Source organism: Colossoma macropomum, unplaced genomic scaffold (assembly GCF_904425465.1).
Source record: "Colossoma macropomum unplaced genomic scaffold, Colossoma_macropomum, whole genome shotgun sequence".
Taxonomy (NCBI): Eukaryota; Metazoa; Chordata; class Actinopteri; order Characiformes; family Serrasalmidae; genus Colossoma; species Colossoma macropomum.
In genome coordinates, this window is record NW_023494793.1 from 12,321,840 (window position 1) to 12,337,140 (window position 15,301).

The 15,301-nt window shown below is 38.5% G+C and overlaps 1 protein-coding gene across 2 annotated transcripts in view; it reads right to left on the reverse strand.

Moving 5' to 3' along the window:
- Positions 1-15,301, reverse strand: part of bin3 (bridging integrator 3) — a 73,252-nt gene that overhangs the window by 47,929 nt on the left and 10,022 nt on the right. The window contains exons 2-3 of one of the 2 annotated variants that reach the window (XM_036578521.1): positions 8,812-8,860; positions 3,641-3,681 (exon numbers count right to left, since the gene is read on the reverse strand). In XM_036578521.1, the coding sequence (XP_036434414.1) occupies positions 3,641-3,681; positions 8,812-8,860 (90 nt within the window). The remainder of the gene's footprint in view (positions 1-3,640; positions 3,682-8,811; positions 8,861-15,301) is intronic. The other variant, XM_036578522.1, reaches the window with a different exon arrangement.

The following is a 15,301-nucleotide window of genomic DNA, read 5'->3' on the forward strand; positions in this document are numbered from 1 at the left end:
GTTTGTTTCAACTGTCAAAAAACAACAAAAATCTAAAGGATAGATTTTCTTTCAGCCAAACAATACTGTGCGCACAACAGCAACTTTTCATCGAATACAAATCATTATAAAATATCTCCACTTCCACTTATGAATGTGGTTCCCATTAAAAGTTTAAACACGAACTAAGTGTAACCGCTAAGGGTTGAAGATAAAAAGCAGCGGAAAGTGATAAGGCCAAGGCAAAGACACACAAAAACTAAGTGGATACAGAACTGGAGGGAGAAAATGGTAAAAATTGTAACTGACGTGTAATGTGGAGACAGAGAGCCAGATGAGAAAGAAGGCCCCTCAGACTAGGTGCTAATCGAGCCCCAATGTGCCAGCTGCTCCATTCTGTGCACTAGCATGCCAACAGCAGGCCTTATTCCAACATGTGAATGGCATGTAGTGTTACCACAGGTCACAGACTAACATATTAGCTTTAGATACTCATATTCTGGGCTTGGAGTGATGCTGTGAGTGGAACACTATCTTGTGATGGCTTGCATTACTTGTGAGGCCAGTGTACCAGACATGCATTACACAGATCCTTAAAACCTCCAACAGGATTACCTGAAAAAGTCCCACAGGTTTCTGTTTACTAATTAAACATACATACTGTACATTTTAGACAGGGTGTTATTAGAAAGTCTTGTTGTTGTTGGGGTCTGACCAATATGAAAATTCTGTCAGGGGTCAGGTTTGCAGAGATATCATGATTGTCGGTTAACTGTGAATTGTCAAATATGATGGCAGTTCTCATTTGTCAACTTTATTAAACAACAGATATTCACCAAGGCTTAAATAATATAAATACAGTAGTGCTATCTTTGGTTTCTTTGTTTTTCTGGGCTAAGTTTTCTCTTATTTTTCATCACTTCTCTTCACATCTATTTATCTTTGTGTTTTATCATGTTTTCTTCTTGCTATGTGGGGTGTAGATGCATTTTCATCATCCATTAGTTATTTTAACCACAACAGTCAACAGTCAACAGTCAATAAGTATATCATGGTATAAATCAAGCAACTTCAGGATTATCCTCAATGTTGATTTATGTGCGGAACAGATACAGGCTTTCACTGATTCAGAGCATTTGGCAGTTTAGTCTAATAATTGCTCTGCAAAACTGAAACCGCAGTGTTTCTGAACAAATGCTTTTGTTTTCATGTATTAGCAAAAGCAGCACAATGAGACATAATTATGTCCTATCTCACATCTCTTTACATGCACAGCAAATGAAATATAAAAAATATAACTTTGGAACAAAGTAACAACAATTCAAAGCAAAATTAGTTTGGCAGACATCTAGTTTAGAATTTTAGTCTGAGAGTCAAACCTTCATTTTCTGGTGATCTTGCATAATGTAGCCCATGACATTCAGATAAGCATCAGACTCAGTGGTGGCAATTTCAGTCACTTCAGTTCAAGTTCTTACATGCCCACGCCCACTCCCTGCATGTCTGTGTGTGTGCAATCCCTCTCATAAGGGTTCCCCATGTATCTTACTCATCGCCCCATATCAGCTAGTTAACTCTCCTACGCGAAACGACCTGAAGCACTGAGGTGTGGTGATCTGATCTGACGAAAGACATGAGAGTTTCACAGGTTTGGTGGGTAATTACGGTAATGATAGAAATTGTATTTTCCACAGAAGGAGATCAATACATCTTATTTTTTAAATTCCAATGAATTTTCCCACCTGAAAATCTCATGAATTTCAAGAGAAAACAGCACTTTACAAATCTTTAACAGACACACACCTGCACTTCTTCTGCAGCAACGAAATATGCAACAAAAATAACTTTACAAAACAAAACAGTGACACTCTGCATACATTACCGCTCACTGTTCATATTAACATTTCACAGCCATGTTAACAGTTTTTGTTATTTTGCAATAATATGTGCAATAATAACTTTCAATATTTCAAAAATTCTGTGGGAAAGAATTCAATAAAATAAATATACTATAAGTATACTGACTTACTGAACAGTACATGCTAAACTAATTTTCATTTATTTTGATTTCAGGGATGTTTGATTTTAGTTCTGTAGAATTGTTACCTGCAGGTGTTATTTCCTTACAAATTTTCAATTTTTTAAAATTTTCTGATGGATGTTTTATTAAAGGTCCATTTCGAGACAAAATGGCAATGTAGCATATCATGTTATATTTGGCACCAATTTTTTTTTTTACTTTCTTTGCATGAATATGTCCCTATTATATAACATTCAAGAAATAAATAAAATAAATAAAATAATAAATAATAAAAAACAAATAAATAAATAAATAAATAAATAAATAATCTTATTACTTTTTTTGTTAAGTTATCTGCCTTTAGATTTGATCTCCACTTTTTATATGATGAATTTTGGATGTTTTATTATTATTTATTTTTAAATTATTTATTTTTTTATTAATTTATTCTTAATGTATTATTATTATTATTATTATTATTAAATGCTACATAAACAGCTTTCTCAGTTATTTTAGAATCATCTAGAGCTTATTTCATCAGTCTGGACACATTTAAAATTTCTTACTTTTTATTTACAGCTTCCTAGTGTCCTGTGAAGCTGCACAGGAGCAGAATAGTACAATAATTGTATAGATTAAACCAATTTTTTTTTAATATTGTTGAAAACATTGAGTTCAAACCTTTGAACAGTTAAGTATTATCCAACTACAACCTACTGGAAACTCAGTGAAATCTTAGAGGTGGACTGGTTTCTTTTGGTGGGTCAACAAATGTAAATAATTGTTTTTAAAAATATTTGAACGCATTCTGCTGTCTGCGTTAACTGTTCTTGACTCGGGTTTAAGGTTCATTCAACTTCTCAACCTTTTCCAAATGATTCACATGGCTGGAGCACTGGAACAAAGGTCTTAGAGTATTAAAAGGTTGAACTACTGCTGCAACCACCCTTCCGGCACAGACAAAGTTATAAAGGCAGCCGTAGTATAAAGATAATTTAGCATTAAATAATTCATTGATATCTAGCCCGATTAGAACTGTTTTCTGTAGAAACAGTACATTTTTGGAACAAGCAGCTGGACTAGCCATGCGTGGACAAACCCACTTTCCTGATATAAAACAGTTACTGTAATATCCAGGGTGACCAGGTTGCTGTTTTGGAGATTCAATTGCACAGGGTACCATATTTCATTGGTGGGAACACCCTTAGACTGTGGCTAGCGCAATCTTGTGAAGTCAATTAATGTGTTTCACCAGACTAGTTGCCAATACCAAAAACTATCCCTGTATTTTGACTCCCAGACACCAACTTTTTAGATGAAGATGGATCTCCGTATCATGGAGTAGAGCTAGTTTTTGGAACATGTACCCTAACACAGTGTGACTTTGATCAAATATAACAAGATTTGGGGTTGGATAAGAGGCCTATTTTGAAATGGCTGCCCTTCTATAGTTCTGCTTGTTCCTGACAAGACAAAAACAAGAACATGCAGCAGCGGGATATCTTTTCAAGTGAAATGTTCCAGTGCACGGCTTCAGGTGAGCTAATGATATACAAGCACAATAAATCTGAGGGGAACCAAAAAAAAAAATAAAAAAACAAATAGACTCAAAGCATGGCACTGAACCACATGTCAACTTACTTCTGGAGCTTCTCATATTCCCGCTCAAAGTCCCTTTCAACCTGCGGAGGAAAGAGAACAGACACATGGAGAGAGAGATAAGAGAATGGAGCAAGAGGAATGCAAGAAACAATCTGTTTAAAGAGTTGTGTGGGCAAACCGCTCTAGTTTTTCACACTGTATTTTAGGCCCATATTAAAAAGGAACAGGCTGTATAGGGCTGTGCTTCAACGGTAAAAGTTGCAGGGCTGTTTTCTGTCAAAAACAAAAGTCACGGAGGGCTTGCATCACGGCATTTGGGTTGACCTGAACATGAGGTGGAGGATAAGATCTGTCCAGAACCTCCTGGAGATGCACAAAAGATCCAAACAAACCAGAAGAACAATGACCACTCTTCCTTTGGAAATGAGCAGTCATTGAAATTTTAAGCGCTGTCCTGGCTCTGCTTGTTCGTGCCACCATGCCAGTGTGAGTGTGTTTGGACTGCCTGTGTGAAGTGGTGTTTTTGCTGGAACTGCAGCAGCAGGGGTTCCTGTCCTGTGGTTCTGTGGGCAAAGCCTGTAAGTAAACAGTTTTGGCGGACGGGACGGGCGACTGGTACCTTGTGGTAGCATGCAGACTGCAAGAGTTGCGTGCCCATCCTCTGAACTGCCCACTCAGGGGTATCCAGTGCGCTGGGATATAACAGGAAGGAGACCAAGGGAGGGAGCGAGGCGGACAGAGGAAGAGGGAGATGAGAGAGGGAAGTGGTTTTTCCCCCACGAACGGACGGAGAGAGGAAGGCACCCACTCATGGACGCGGATGGAGCTAAACTCGTGGCTTTGGCATCACCGGGGCAGCATGGCGGAGGTCACTGTTAGTTTAGCACAATCAAACAGTGACTCAGATTAATTCAGAGAGAAATTTTACCTGTAAATTCAGCCTGAATAAAAGGAGATGAGTGTTGTAGCTCCGGCTGTGCTTCCAAAGTAATATAAAACAAATGTTATGTAGGATCTCTATAGCCTTACTTTCTGTTTTCACATCACTTCTAGTTTTTGCTTATGATTTTTAAAAGACAAACTATGGCCAAAATGAAAAATTTAACCAAGGCTACAACTGTTGGATACATAGTGCTGCAATAGACTCTAAAGTGAGATTTCCTGGTTTAAAAGACTAGGAAACCCCCTGTTTTAGTGTGGATTCTTGGGTAAGCTTTTTGAATTTCTTTTGCTAGCTGGCATAATTATTCTCTTATATTCTCTTATTTCAACACAAACAAAACTGATTAAATTAGGAGCGCCAACCGAAACTCATTAAAGCAGAGTTTTGCTCCAACCCTAATCTTACACATCTGATCGAGGGAATAAAGGCCTTCAGGAGCATCTGAACATTAGAGCCAGGTGGGCTGGATCTGAACTCTACAGGGTGGTATATTTCCATGACCAGGATTGAATGAATACAACCTTTCGTTACCAACCTCATGTGTGTGACTTTGTGGATGACAGTAACTTAGTAAAACTAACACACAGTCAGTACTGAAATGTTGTTCTTGCATCAGATTCAGTCTGATGGACAGAACGAAGCGCTACATGCAGTAAAATATGGTGTGGAAAGTAAAGTGGTAAAACAGCTTGAAACAGCTGGCTAACATTGTTTGGGATAGCCAGTATTCTAGCTAGCATGATAGCTAATTTAGCGGAAGTTTTGGTAAATTGCAGATCACATTCCCTTAAAACTTTCTAAAACTTTACCTGGATTAGCTATTCCACTATCTAGCTATCACTGTTGCTATACAAACTAAAGACTAACTGTATCTGTTAGTTAAATTAGCTGTTGTGCTAGCTAGTACACTTGCTGTCCATGCTAAGCAACCCAGCCAAGTTGTTTTGCTTCTTTCCTTTACATATTTACTGTGTTCAGCGCTTTAGTTCTGTGATTCTGAACTAAAAAAAAATTCTCGTTATTTCAAGCCATGTCGAATCCGACAGGTTTTTAATGAGGTTTAAACTTTTGCCCAATGCACTGCCTGCAGCTAAAAACGAAATGAAACTGCAATTCTGTGCTGAAGACTTGAGACCCAACTCAGACCCAGACACCTGTGACCCAAGACTCGTCTCAGACTTTTTCAAAGCGACTCCGGAATATCTCTGGCTAGCAGGCAGGGCTTGTTCAGTGCAGCAAGGATTCCTTATAATTTTGTAATGTATTTGTGTAATTTGTGTTGTGGTGATGGAACACGGACAGATAAAAAAACAACACAAAATCGTAAATTCTGTCAAACTGATGAGGATGAGCGGTGCAGTGCTGCGCTAAAGAAAGCTCCAAACATTGCTGTAATGCCTCTTTAAGATTTGAGTAACACCCTGCTGTGACTTATTCATGCTCAATAAATAACCAGAAAATGGTATTTAATGTCGTAGGCCTTTGCCACCCATATCTTCAGTTTGCAGGTCATTTCTCATGCTTTGCTAACATTTAACCTCCTAAAAGCACCTTGCTAGGTCCCATCCATGCTGATGCAGTAATACACTGCTAATCATACTGAACAGAACTGTGTAATACCCAAGTGATCACACTGATGTTAATTAAAAGTGTGGTATATTATCAGTTCAGCATGCTGGATGCCATACTTGAACATTCTGACCTGTAAAAGGGTCAGTTGCTTATGGCGCTAGTTGCATAACAACGATGACTTTTCTTAAGATGGACATCTTTCCTAGCATTTCCCTTCTGGAACGACGGCAGGAATGTTCAGACAAACAGTAATTAGAGGCACTCCTCTTGGCAGACGTCTGTCAGGGTTTTTGAGCAGCCGATTTTGGAAAGGCCCAAGCGGTGAAGGCACTGGGAAACGTTCATGAGGCCATCTCCAAGGCCACACAGAGGTCCGCCTGTAGGTCCTGTCTAGCTCCAAAGAATGACTGTGGCAAAAATTTTAGTTATGGTTATTTTCAGGGCTGATGTGAAATTTTCTTCAGGTCCAATTAAGTGTGACTTACACGCACTCTCTCTCAAGAAACACTCAGCATTACCATTTCACAACACAGAGGAAAGCGTATCTGCACATATCTTCTGCTCCAGGGTCAGCTGTGGTGTTTTGGTGCACAATGTGGTGTTTGCAGGACTCTACACAGAGATGTCCAGATCCAATCTGAAAGACCGGTACTGGAGTTGACCAAGGCGTATTTTAGTGAATTCAGCGATTTCTCACATTGGGTTTGACTCAATGTCCCATTCATGTGTGGGGTGCATGTTGGCTTCAAACTTCACATTTGGCTGCTTCCCGACTTTTAACAGACTTTATCCTTTTATCTTTAGTTTTTGCCTTACTTACTTATCATTCTTCCCTTTCATACACTAATATATTTTTAATCTGATACACTGGAGTTACCAAGTGTTGTTGGCAGAATTTAGAGGCTTTATCTTATTTATATATGATCTAATAACAGATATTATTGTCGCTGTGCAGGACCTGAACCAGTGTTATTATGAGAACTATCAGGTTTTAATCAGTAATTTGGGTGATGGGTCAGTTTGGGTCAGTTTTAGACAGAATTTTGCTGGGTGCAGGTCAGTTTCAGGCTCAAAAATTGACACTGTTCACATTGGGTCAAGTTCAGACTCAAAATTTGATGTGGTTCAGGTTCAGGTCAAATTTGGATTCAAAACTTTGTGGTTCGGGTTAAATTTGGACACAAAACTTGACTAGGGCTCAGGCAAAGTTCCTGGACTGTATTCAGACTAGGACCAAATTTTCTGATCTGATTAAAGCTATTGTCACTTGCTATATTAAGCTTTATATACACTATTGCACATGATTTTCCACATAAAAGGCCATAAAAGTGACACAGACATTATGTACAACCAGCAGATACTCAGTTTTAATGGACTCGAGTCGAGGTCAGGAGCAAAAAACAAAGAACTGGACAAATAAATCCCTAGCTCTAACCACTTCTTCAGCTTCTTAAGGGACTGATAATTAACTAAATAGCTGATGTAGTGCATCACTCAAGTGCATCCTCTAGTAGTGTGAGTAGAGAAAACCCAGTTGAGAACCCAGAAGTAAGAAAAGTCAGTCCCCCCCCCCAAAATAGGCAGAGGTAAAGTAACCAGCTCTGGATATGGTCATTTTCCGGGCAGACCCAGCGCTGGGCCAATGCCACAGGGCTTACGTAGGAAAGGAAGTCGCTGCCAAGGTGCATTTCAAGCATGCGTTTATACTGACTGAAGTGGCCAGAGCTTGACTGCCTGCCACTGCAGAGTCTGATGAGTTGTAGCGTCTGGCTAGAAGTAACGTAAAAATACCAAGTCTGGGTTTCTGTGCTCTGGAATAGCAACTCGACGGGTGGCTGCGTCTCAGTGTGAACTGTGCAGACGGGCTGCCGTCCATTTTTGTCCTTCCAGAGATATACGAGGGATGCGTGGAGGGAAAACAAAGGCTTGTTCATGTAAATGCACAGTGAGCTGCTAACATGGTCTCAGGCCAAAACACAGTGTGGACTGGAAGTGCACTCACTGACCCCATAAGAGGTTTTACTTTCAGACTTTAAAACTGTGTCAGAGACTTAAAACCATAACTCATAACAGACACATCATAAAAAACCTCATCACAAAGTCTGCATCTGTAACATGATAAATTCAGGTGTTATCAATTCTAATTATGCCAAGAATTAGTGTGAACATTTGTTGAGGCGACATCCTTGAGACAGTCTTGATTTCAGTACATGCTGTAGTTTTTTCTACCATCACCAACAGGCTACCATAATTTGATAAAATCACGTCTGTGTTGCTAGACTAGTCAAATACCTTTTTCTAGCAATTGAGACAGCTTCTCATTTGCACCAAGACACTGTAAATCACTGCTGTCAGAACAAAACCTCGGTTTTCAGTTTTTTCAAAATGCCTGTTGCCCTTTACATTGTGTGTAAATTTCATGATGTATCGACCAAAAGAAACGGTCCAAAATTACTTGGGAAAAAAATTGACTCACATTAAAAGTAAACTAAGCTTTTTCCTTCTCCTGTAAAGTTACCATTTTGGAGATACAAGGTTTTATTCTGACAACAGCAAAATTATATTTGACTTTTCATACCAGGACACTTTATGAGCACCGACCCAAACTTTCGTTTTGTTTAACGCCCAAATTTGAATGACAAAGAAATAATAATAAAATAATATTAATAACACCAAGCACTAATGCTGAGCTTACCGTTTTTGAAACAATCTGTTTCTTCGGTTGTCCAATCTTGAATGGAATCCTAGGGAAGACAGAATAAACTGTTAGGCTACCATAGAGCAATGAAATTATGTCAAGATATAACAAGCCATAATACTAACATCGGAAAACCTACAAAAAGAAGGTCAATAAAACAAACGACTGCTCTGGAAATTTATCACGTAACTATTTTTAAGCACTCCATTTTTTCCTTCTTCTTACTGTTAACTTCTTGCCAGGTTTCTATCAATTTACTTAAGGCTAGGGCTGCACATCATTCAAACTATTTCAATATTGATACCTTGACTTTGACTCTGAACAAAATTCAAACAAATCTAATCAAATTTCTTTATGAATACAATACTATACAATTAAAAAAAAACATTTTAATTTGTTTTTATGTATTCAAAATTACTATTTTTCACATTTTTCGTCTGAAGTCAACATTTAGACCTCTCTTGTGAAATTCTGTTGACGCAACCCAAAATACAAAGCAAGTACGGTTTCCCTATATGTTTTCAACCCAGCCAATCATCAAAGAAGGATCAAGAGAACAAGCATGCTTACTGGCTCACTGACACTGAGAAGATGACTCAGGTATTGAAATCGAAAGACGGAACTTTTTCATTTGAGCACAGCACTATAAAATATCTGATTTTGATACCCAGCGCAAAGTGTAGCCTTTCTTCTCTTATGTTACGGCATCAATCTTGGAGATTCTAGCAAACATCTCCCTCTGCTTCTATGATAGATGCTCTGATTGACTGTTGCAATGCCTACTGGACAAAGCCCCCATCTTTCCCACAAACTCAGAGCGCTGCAAGTTTCCCTCTCTGAGACTTCTGGTTGCACAAACTCTGGGTACAGCGATGTGGCATGAGGGGAATGAGCCACTTGGGTGCTATCAGCTTCCAGTTTGTTTCACCCCAGTTTGTTTAAGGCTGCCTCATGCGTCAAATGACCTCAAATCCATGCTCCGCCCACAAACGCGTTCTGTTCATAGTTACTGTCCTAAGCTTTATAGAACGCTCACAACAATAAAGACCTACTCTAAATTTGGATACTTTAATCTAAAAAGTGAGTGCTACAGTTTCTCTTTGGTTGAACAAAATTTAACCTTAATGTTCAATGTAAGTTCAATGCTCAATGTTCTGGAGCACAGATACATCAATCAGGCCGATGCCTTGTGGCATAGGTTATTCAAAACTGATTCAGTAGGTACAGAAGTTCAAGAGGAGCTCAGAGGTTCACTAAATATCCAGTCACTGATATTGCTCTAACAGCATCCATATGGAGGCCATCAAAGGCGGACACTGAAAATTAAAAGCGACCGTCCCCACTGTCACATGAGCCTTCTGTGGTCTGTACAACAGGCAGACACATACACATGAGGCTCTCGTATACAAAAACCCTTCCTCTGGTCTGCTATTACAACAGGCACTCATAAGCACTCATGTTATGGCTTATGCATCCACACACATGTGCAATCAGCAGAAGTCACCCACATTACTGCATATGTGCAGTCCACAGCTGCAGATAACTGCTAGCCACAGGTCAACATGAAGAATGAACCTCAGTAATGAGTTCTTGGATCTCATCATCTTGCAACCAGCCCCAGCTCAACCCTTCCTTTCTTTATACTACACAAACTTCCGCAAAGTGCCACAGCTTCTATACCTGCTCTTACAAGCAGCGACAGACATTTTATTTTCTTTTATTTTACTTAGTCTTTCTCATCAATTTAATCATAGCCCGTTTCACCTGCTAGCTAGGTGTCCAATAACATGATGCTACCAAGCTGGAAGGCTGAAGGCTACTACGTGCTTCGTCCAAGACCAGTTAGACATCACTGAATCTTTCAAACTGCTGCTAAAATGTCACTGGGCAGCACAACGTCGTTGGAGGGGAACACTAACTGCTAATTCTGCAAATTAAAGACGCCCACATTGGATAGCATCGCGCTGGGTGACGGGGGCCGTCCTACCCATCCAGAGGGAAGCTAATTATGCTCTTTTGGCTCCTTTTCACAGATGGCTGTGGCATCGCCGGAGATCAAACCTGTGATCTGACGACAGAGCCAGTGCTTAGACAGCTGGGCTACTCAGGTCCCCCACCCTGAGAATTAAATTTTAATTTTAACCATTTTGAATTGAATATAATATTCAAACATTTCAATAAGAACATTTTTTATTTTTATAAGATTAAGAAAGAAAATGAATGATGGTTCGGTTGATTCAGTAATTTGTGATTTAACTAGCAGTTGACTAACTGGATGACCGCTAGCACGTTAGCCTGGACGTTCCACTCAACATGAAAGGCAAAGTGAGCTGCTTACATCCCAACGTTCTCTGTGAAATTTTTGTGTCACTATAATTGCAGATAACCGTGGAATTCTGCAGTATTATCACCAACTCTATTCTCATGCAGTTCTCTAATTCATGGAGTATCTTGCTTCAAAACACGGACTGTGTGCTACTACATAATAAACAAAAAAGTTATCATATAACAAAAAAAAGAGGATCTGTTTCTGTTGAACCAGCGCTGTCTGTTCACTGTTTAATCTTAGAGCCATTTTTGTGGCTGTACTGCACTCCAAAAAAAGGTACCGCAGAGGGATGCCACAGAAGACCCACTTTGGTTTCCTAAGGAAACAGAGATGTGTGAGTGTGAGAAACCTGTTAAAAGGTGTAAGGAACCTTCAAATATTATAAAAGGTTCTACACCAATTTAAAAAACTGTTCTGAACTTTTTTAAACTTAAAAAAGGTTCTTCAGAACGATTTAGTACCTCTGTTTTTAAGAGTGTATATGGTACTACATCATCAATAAGTCCATGGAAATTCACCAAAACATTTGTTTAGTTTAATTTTGTTGATGATGATGGAAAGTAAATGCAGTGATATCACTGATAGCTAGTCTGTTGGCTGTTTAATAGGATATTTGATATTTGATGACTATTTAATAGAATATTTTTTCTTCAATTGATTTGTGTGTCATATTTGTCTCAAAAGCTAATAATAAATATGATAAATAATAACTACGGTATAATCTCAACAATACATTGGAGGTTGTGTTATACTGTGAGACATTAGCACTGGTGTACTGCAGCTGTGGGCATGAGGACTCACTCATATATTATTGTGTTATTTTAATTTTTTCCTGTAACAACATTTTATTATCCTAATTTAATTTTTTATTTAAAGTTTATTTCTTTCTAATTATTATATATAACCAGGTTTTAAATTTATTTTCCTCTGTATCTTTTTAAACTTTAGTTTGAAATATCTTTGTATTTTCTTATTTGTAAAGCACTTTGAATGACCACTGTGCATGAAAGGTGCCATATAAACAAAGTTGTCTTGTCTAAATGATTTGCAGTCATGAAGTAAAAGTTACTTAATCTTAGCATCAGAAAAAAAGCAGAAAACTTCTAATTAACAGACAACAGTCAAGAAGCCTCAACAACTAGTTCAGCTCAGTCTTAGAAGTTGGTTGCATTTGCTGCTTCTCACAATCCCAAACACATTCAGTGATGCCGCAGTCTGGATTCTGGGGTGGTCAGTCTATTGCTGAGACCTCCGGCAGCTTCTCTGTTTGATCTTTTTAGACCATTTCCTTTTCTCAGTAATGGCTTCTTGGCAGCTACACATCCCCTCAGACCCACCCGTTTAGTCTTCTCACAGTGGAAGGATGGACATAAACACGTGTGGATTTTTTCAGATCTGAAGCAAAAGTGGAGCTTGAGACTCCGACGCTCCAGTATCGGTTTTTCACTTGACTCCCCCTTCATTATGCAAGTGGTTTATAGCTAATCTCCTCAAAAATATCTTCTGAAAAAAGAATAACTCGTACTTAACGGCCGTTTTGAGTAGAAATTGAATGCATAAATGTCTTCTGCGCAGTAATGTATAAAGTGTGGCATTTTTCAGTACATTCATAATTATAAATATTTCATTAAATAGCAGCAAACCCCCAGGCTCTAACATATCAGCCATTTTTTTCTCTAAAACAACTTTTTTTCAGCAAAAGGCAGCAATCAGGAATTATGGACCACCTTTACAGAATTCGTCCATGCCAATTCTCACGCCAAGTCGTTTCTTAATTATAGTTCAGGCAGACTAAGAGAGAAACCCTGTGAGGGGAAATACTTGTTTTTCCCTGCTGTTAGAGGCTATAGAGTCGACACACACACACACACACACACACACACACACACACACATATACATACATACATATACATATATATATATATATATATATATATACATATACATATATATATATATATATATATATATATATATATATATATGTATACACACACACACACACACGAACAGAGGCTGTTACTGATGTGACAGTAATAATGTCCCTGTAGAATGATGGACGGCTGGCGATGGCAGCCGCTCAGATCCGGCAGCTGCGTCAAAGCAAAGGTGTGTGAGCTAATGAGACGGAAAGAGAGGGGTGTGAGGAGGACGCGCAACTGCAAGGGTGTGTGTGGTCTACTGTGTGTGTGCGTACATGCCTTGTGTGACAGGTATGATGTGTAGCCATATAGCTGGGGGGAGTGTGTGTGCTTTATGTTGACGGCTTAATCAAAGACTTCAAAAATTCTTATTTAATGAGTTCAATTCTCGTTACGCTGTGTGCATGCATTTCTTAAACATGCATGTTTTTAAGTCCTCGTCTCTTTAGTACATGATTCTGTTCATCTTAATGAAAGACAGCATGGACAGGACAATAACTGCTCAGCAGACGTTAGAGCTGGGCGATACTGATAAAGATCAACATCACGATATTTTAGAAATATATGTACGGCTGGGACAACATTGATTTTTCGCAAATTATCTTTATTTTTTTTGCTTAACTTGTGTCCGCAAAACTCAGGTTTGTCGCCCCCTCTGGCGTAAATGGAAACTGTGCAAATTCACATATGTATGTGTAAAACACTCGTAGTATTAAATAATGAAAATATCAAGTTTTTCAAACCTATTGTAAATTTTGTCCCGATTTATCAATTTTTCAAATTTGCTTATCATTCCAGGTCTAGTATAGTATATGTCATAGTATAATGGTACCAAATTATGCTTAAGTCAGCACTGTTACGGTGAACTCATTCATCCTCGGTACTGCTACACTATGGCAAAAACAAAGTCTTACACACCTCACACAGCATGTTTTGACTGGACTGCTTTTATTCTCAAATGCTACAGAACTCGTTCTGATTGGTCTGGAGTGATAAAATCGTGAACAGCCTTTACCTTGAATGAACATCTACCTAGATTTTCTATTCTGTAAAAAATCTGTGGTCCCATCTGACCAAAAACATAAAATATTCTTCAGATTAGTTTCTCAGACGAGCCCAGAGAACACACAGATCAATTTAAAATTTCAGTTATGCACATTAATGGGTTAAAATAGCACCACATGGAATCTTACACAGCACTGTAAACTATACATAAAGCAGACTGACAGAAAGGACCTTTACTGTTTATTTAGTTGTACTGAGTTTGCACTGTTAACTGTTATTTTAATACAATATTCAAGACCCGCCAGATGACACACATACTAGGTTTTCTTAATCATCAATAAAATCCAATATTGTTGTGTGACATCAGTGCTAGTATAGCCAATATATCATCCGGCACTAGCAGACGTGTGGGCTTAACGACAGTATGGTTAGACCTAGTGAGGCTGAAGGAAAACATTTCTTCACCTCTGCCATACTATTGCTGTGGCTCTACCATCATGGAAAAGTTCAAATCTTCACCCACTGAAATTCCTCAAGTCCAAACGCTGACTCACCCGTCAAACGTAACGCAATGGCAGATAGCTATAGCCAATATTATCTAAACACCAATCACGCCCGTCTAGGAGAGAGGGAGGGAGAGGGAGAGAAAGAGAGAGAAGTTGAAGTCAATTGTGTTTTTTTTTTTTATGTGCTGACGCAAGAGGTTACATGAACAACTGCCATTTCCCCCCTTTTTTTTCGGACAGATGAGTTCATTACGGTTAAAAAGACACGTCAGAGCATTTCCCAATGTCGATCCTTAAACAAAAGCTAATTAGTGATTATGGCGCTGGGCAAATCCCAAATCAGAAACAGGTCAAGGGTAAAATGTTGTTATCCTGAATTACTCAAGATTCATTGTGTAAGAAATCTAAATTATAGGTAACAAATCTAAACAACAGTGAATTTAGAAAAACAGAACAACTGGGATGGTTAAAAAAATACACAGCGCATGATACTGACTCATCAACTGAATGTCTTTCAATCAATGAGTGGACTGAATGCTGATTTTAAGGAGCTAAAAAGGTTAATATGTGTCAAAATTATTTATATGGTAAACAATGAAATACCTGACTTGAACTGTGTTTTACTGACAGACTGTCTTATGTGAACTGTTAAACGATCCTAAGTTCCCAACTATGAAATCACATAAACAGTAAAACCTCAAAGTCTTTAATAATGAATATCAT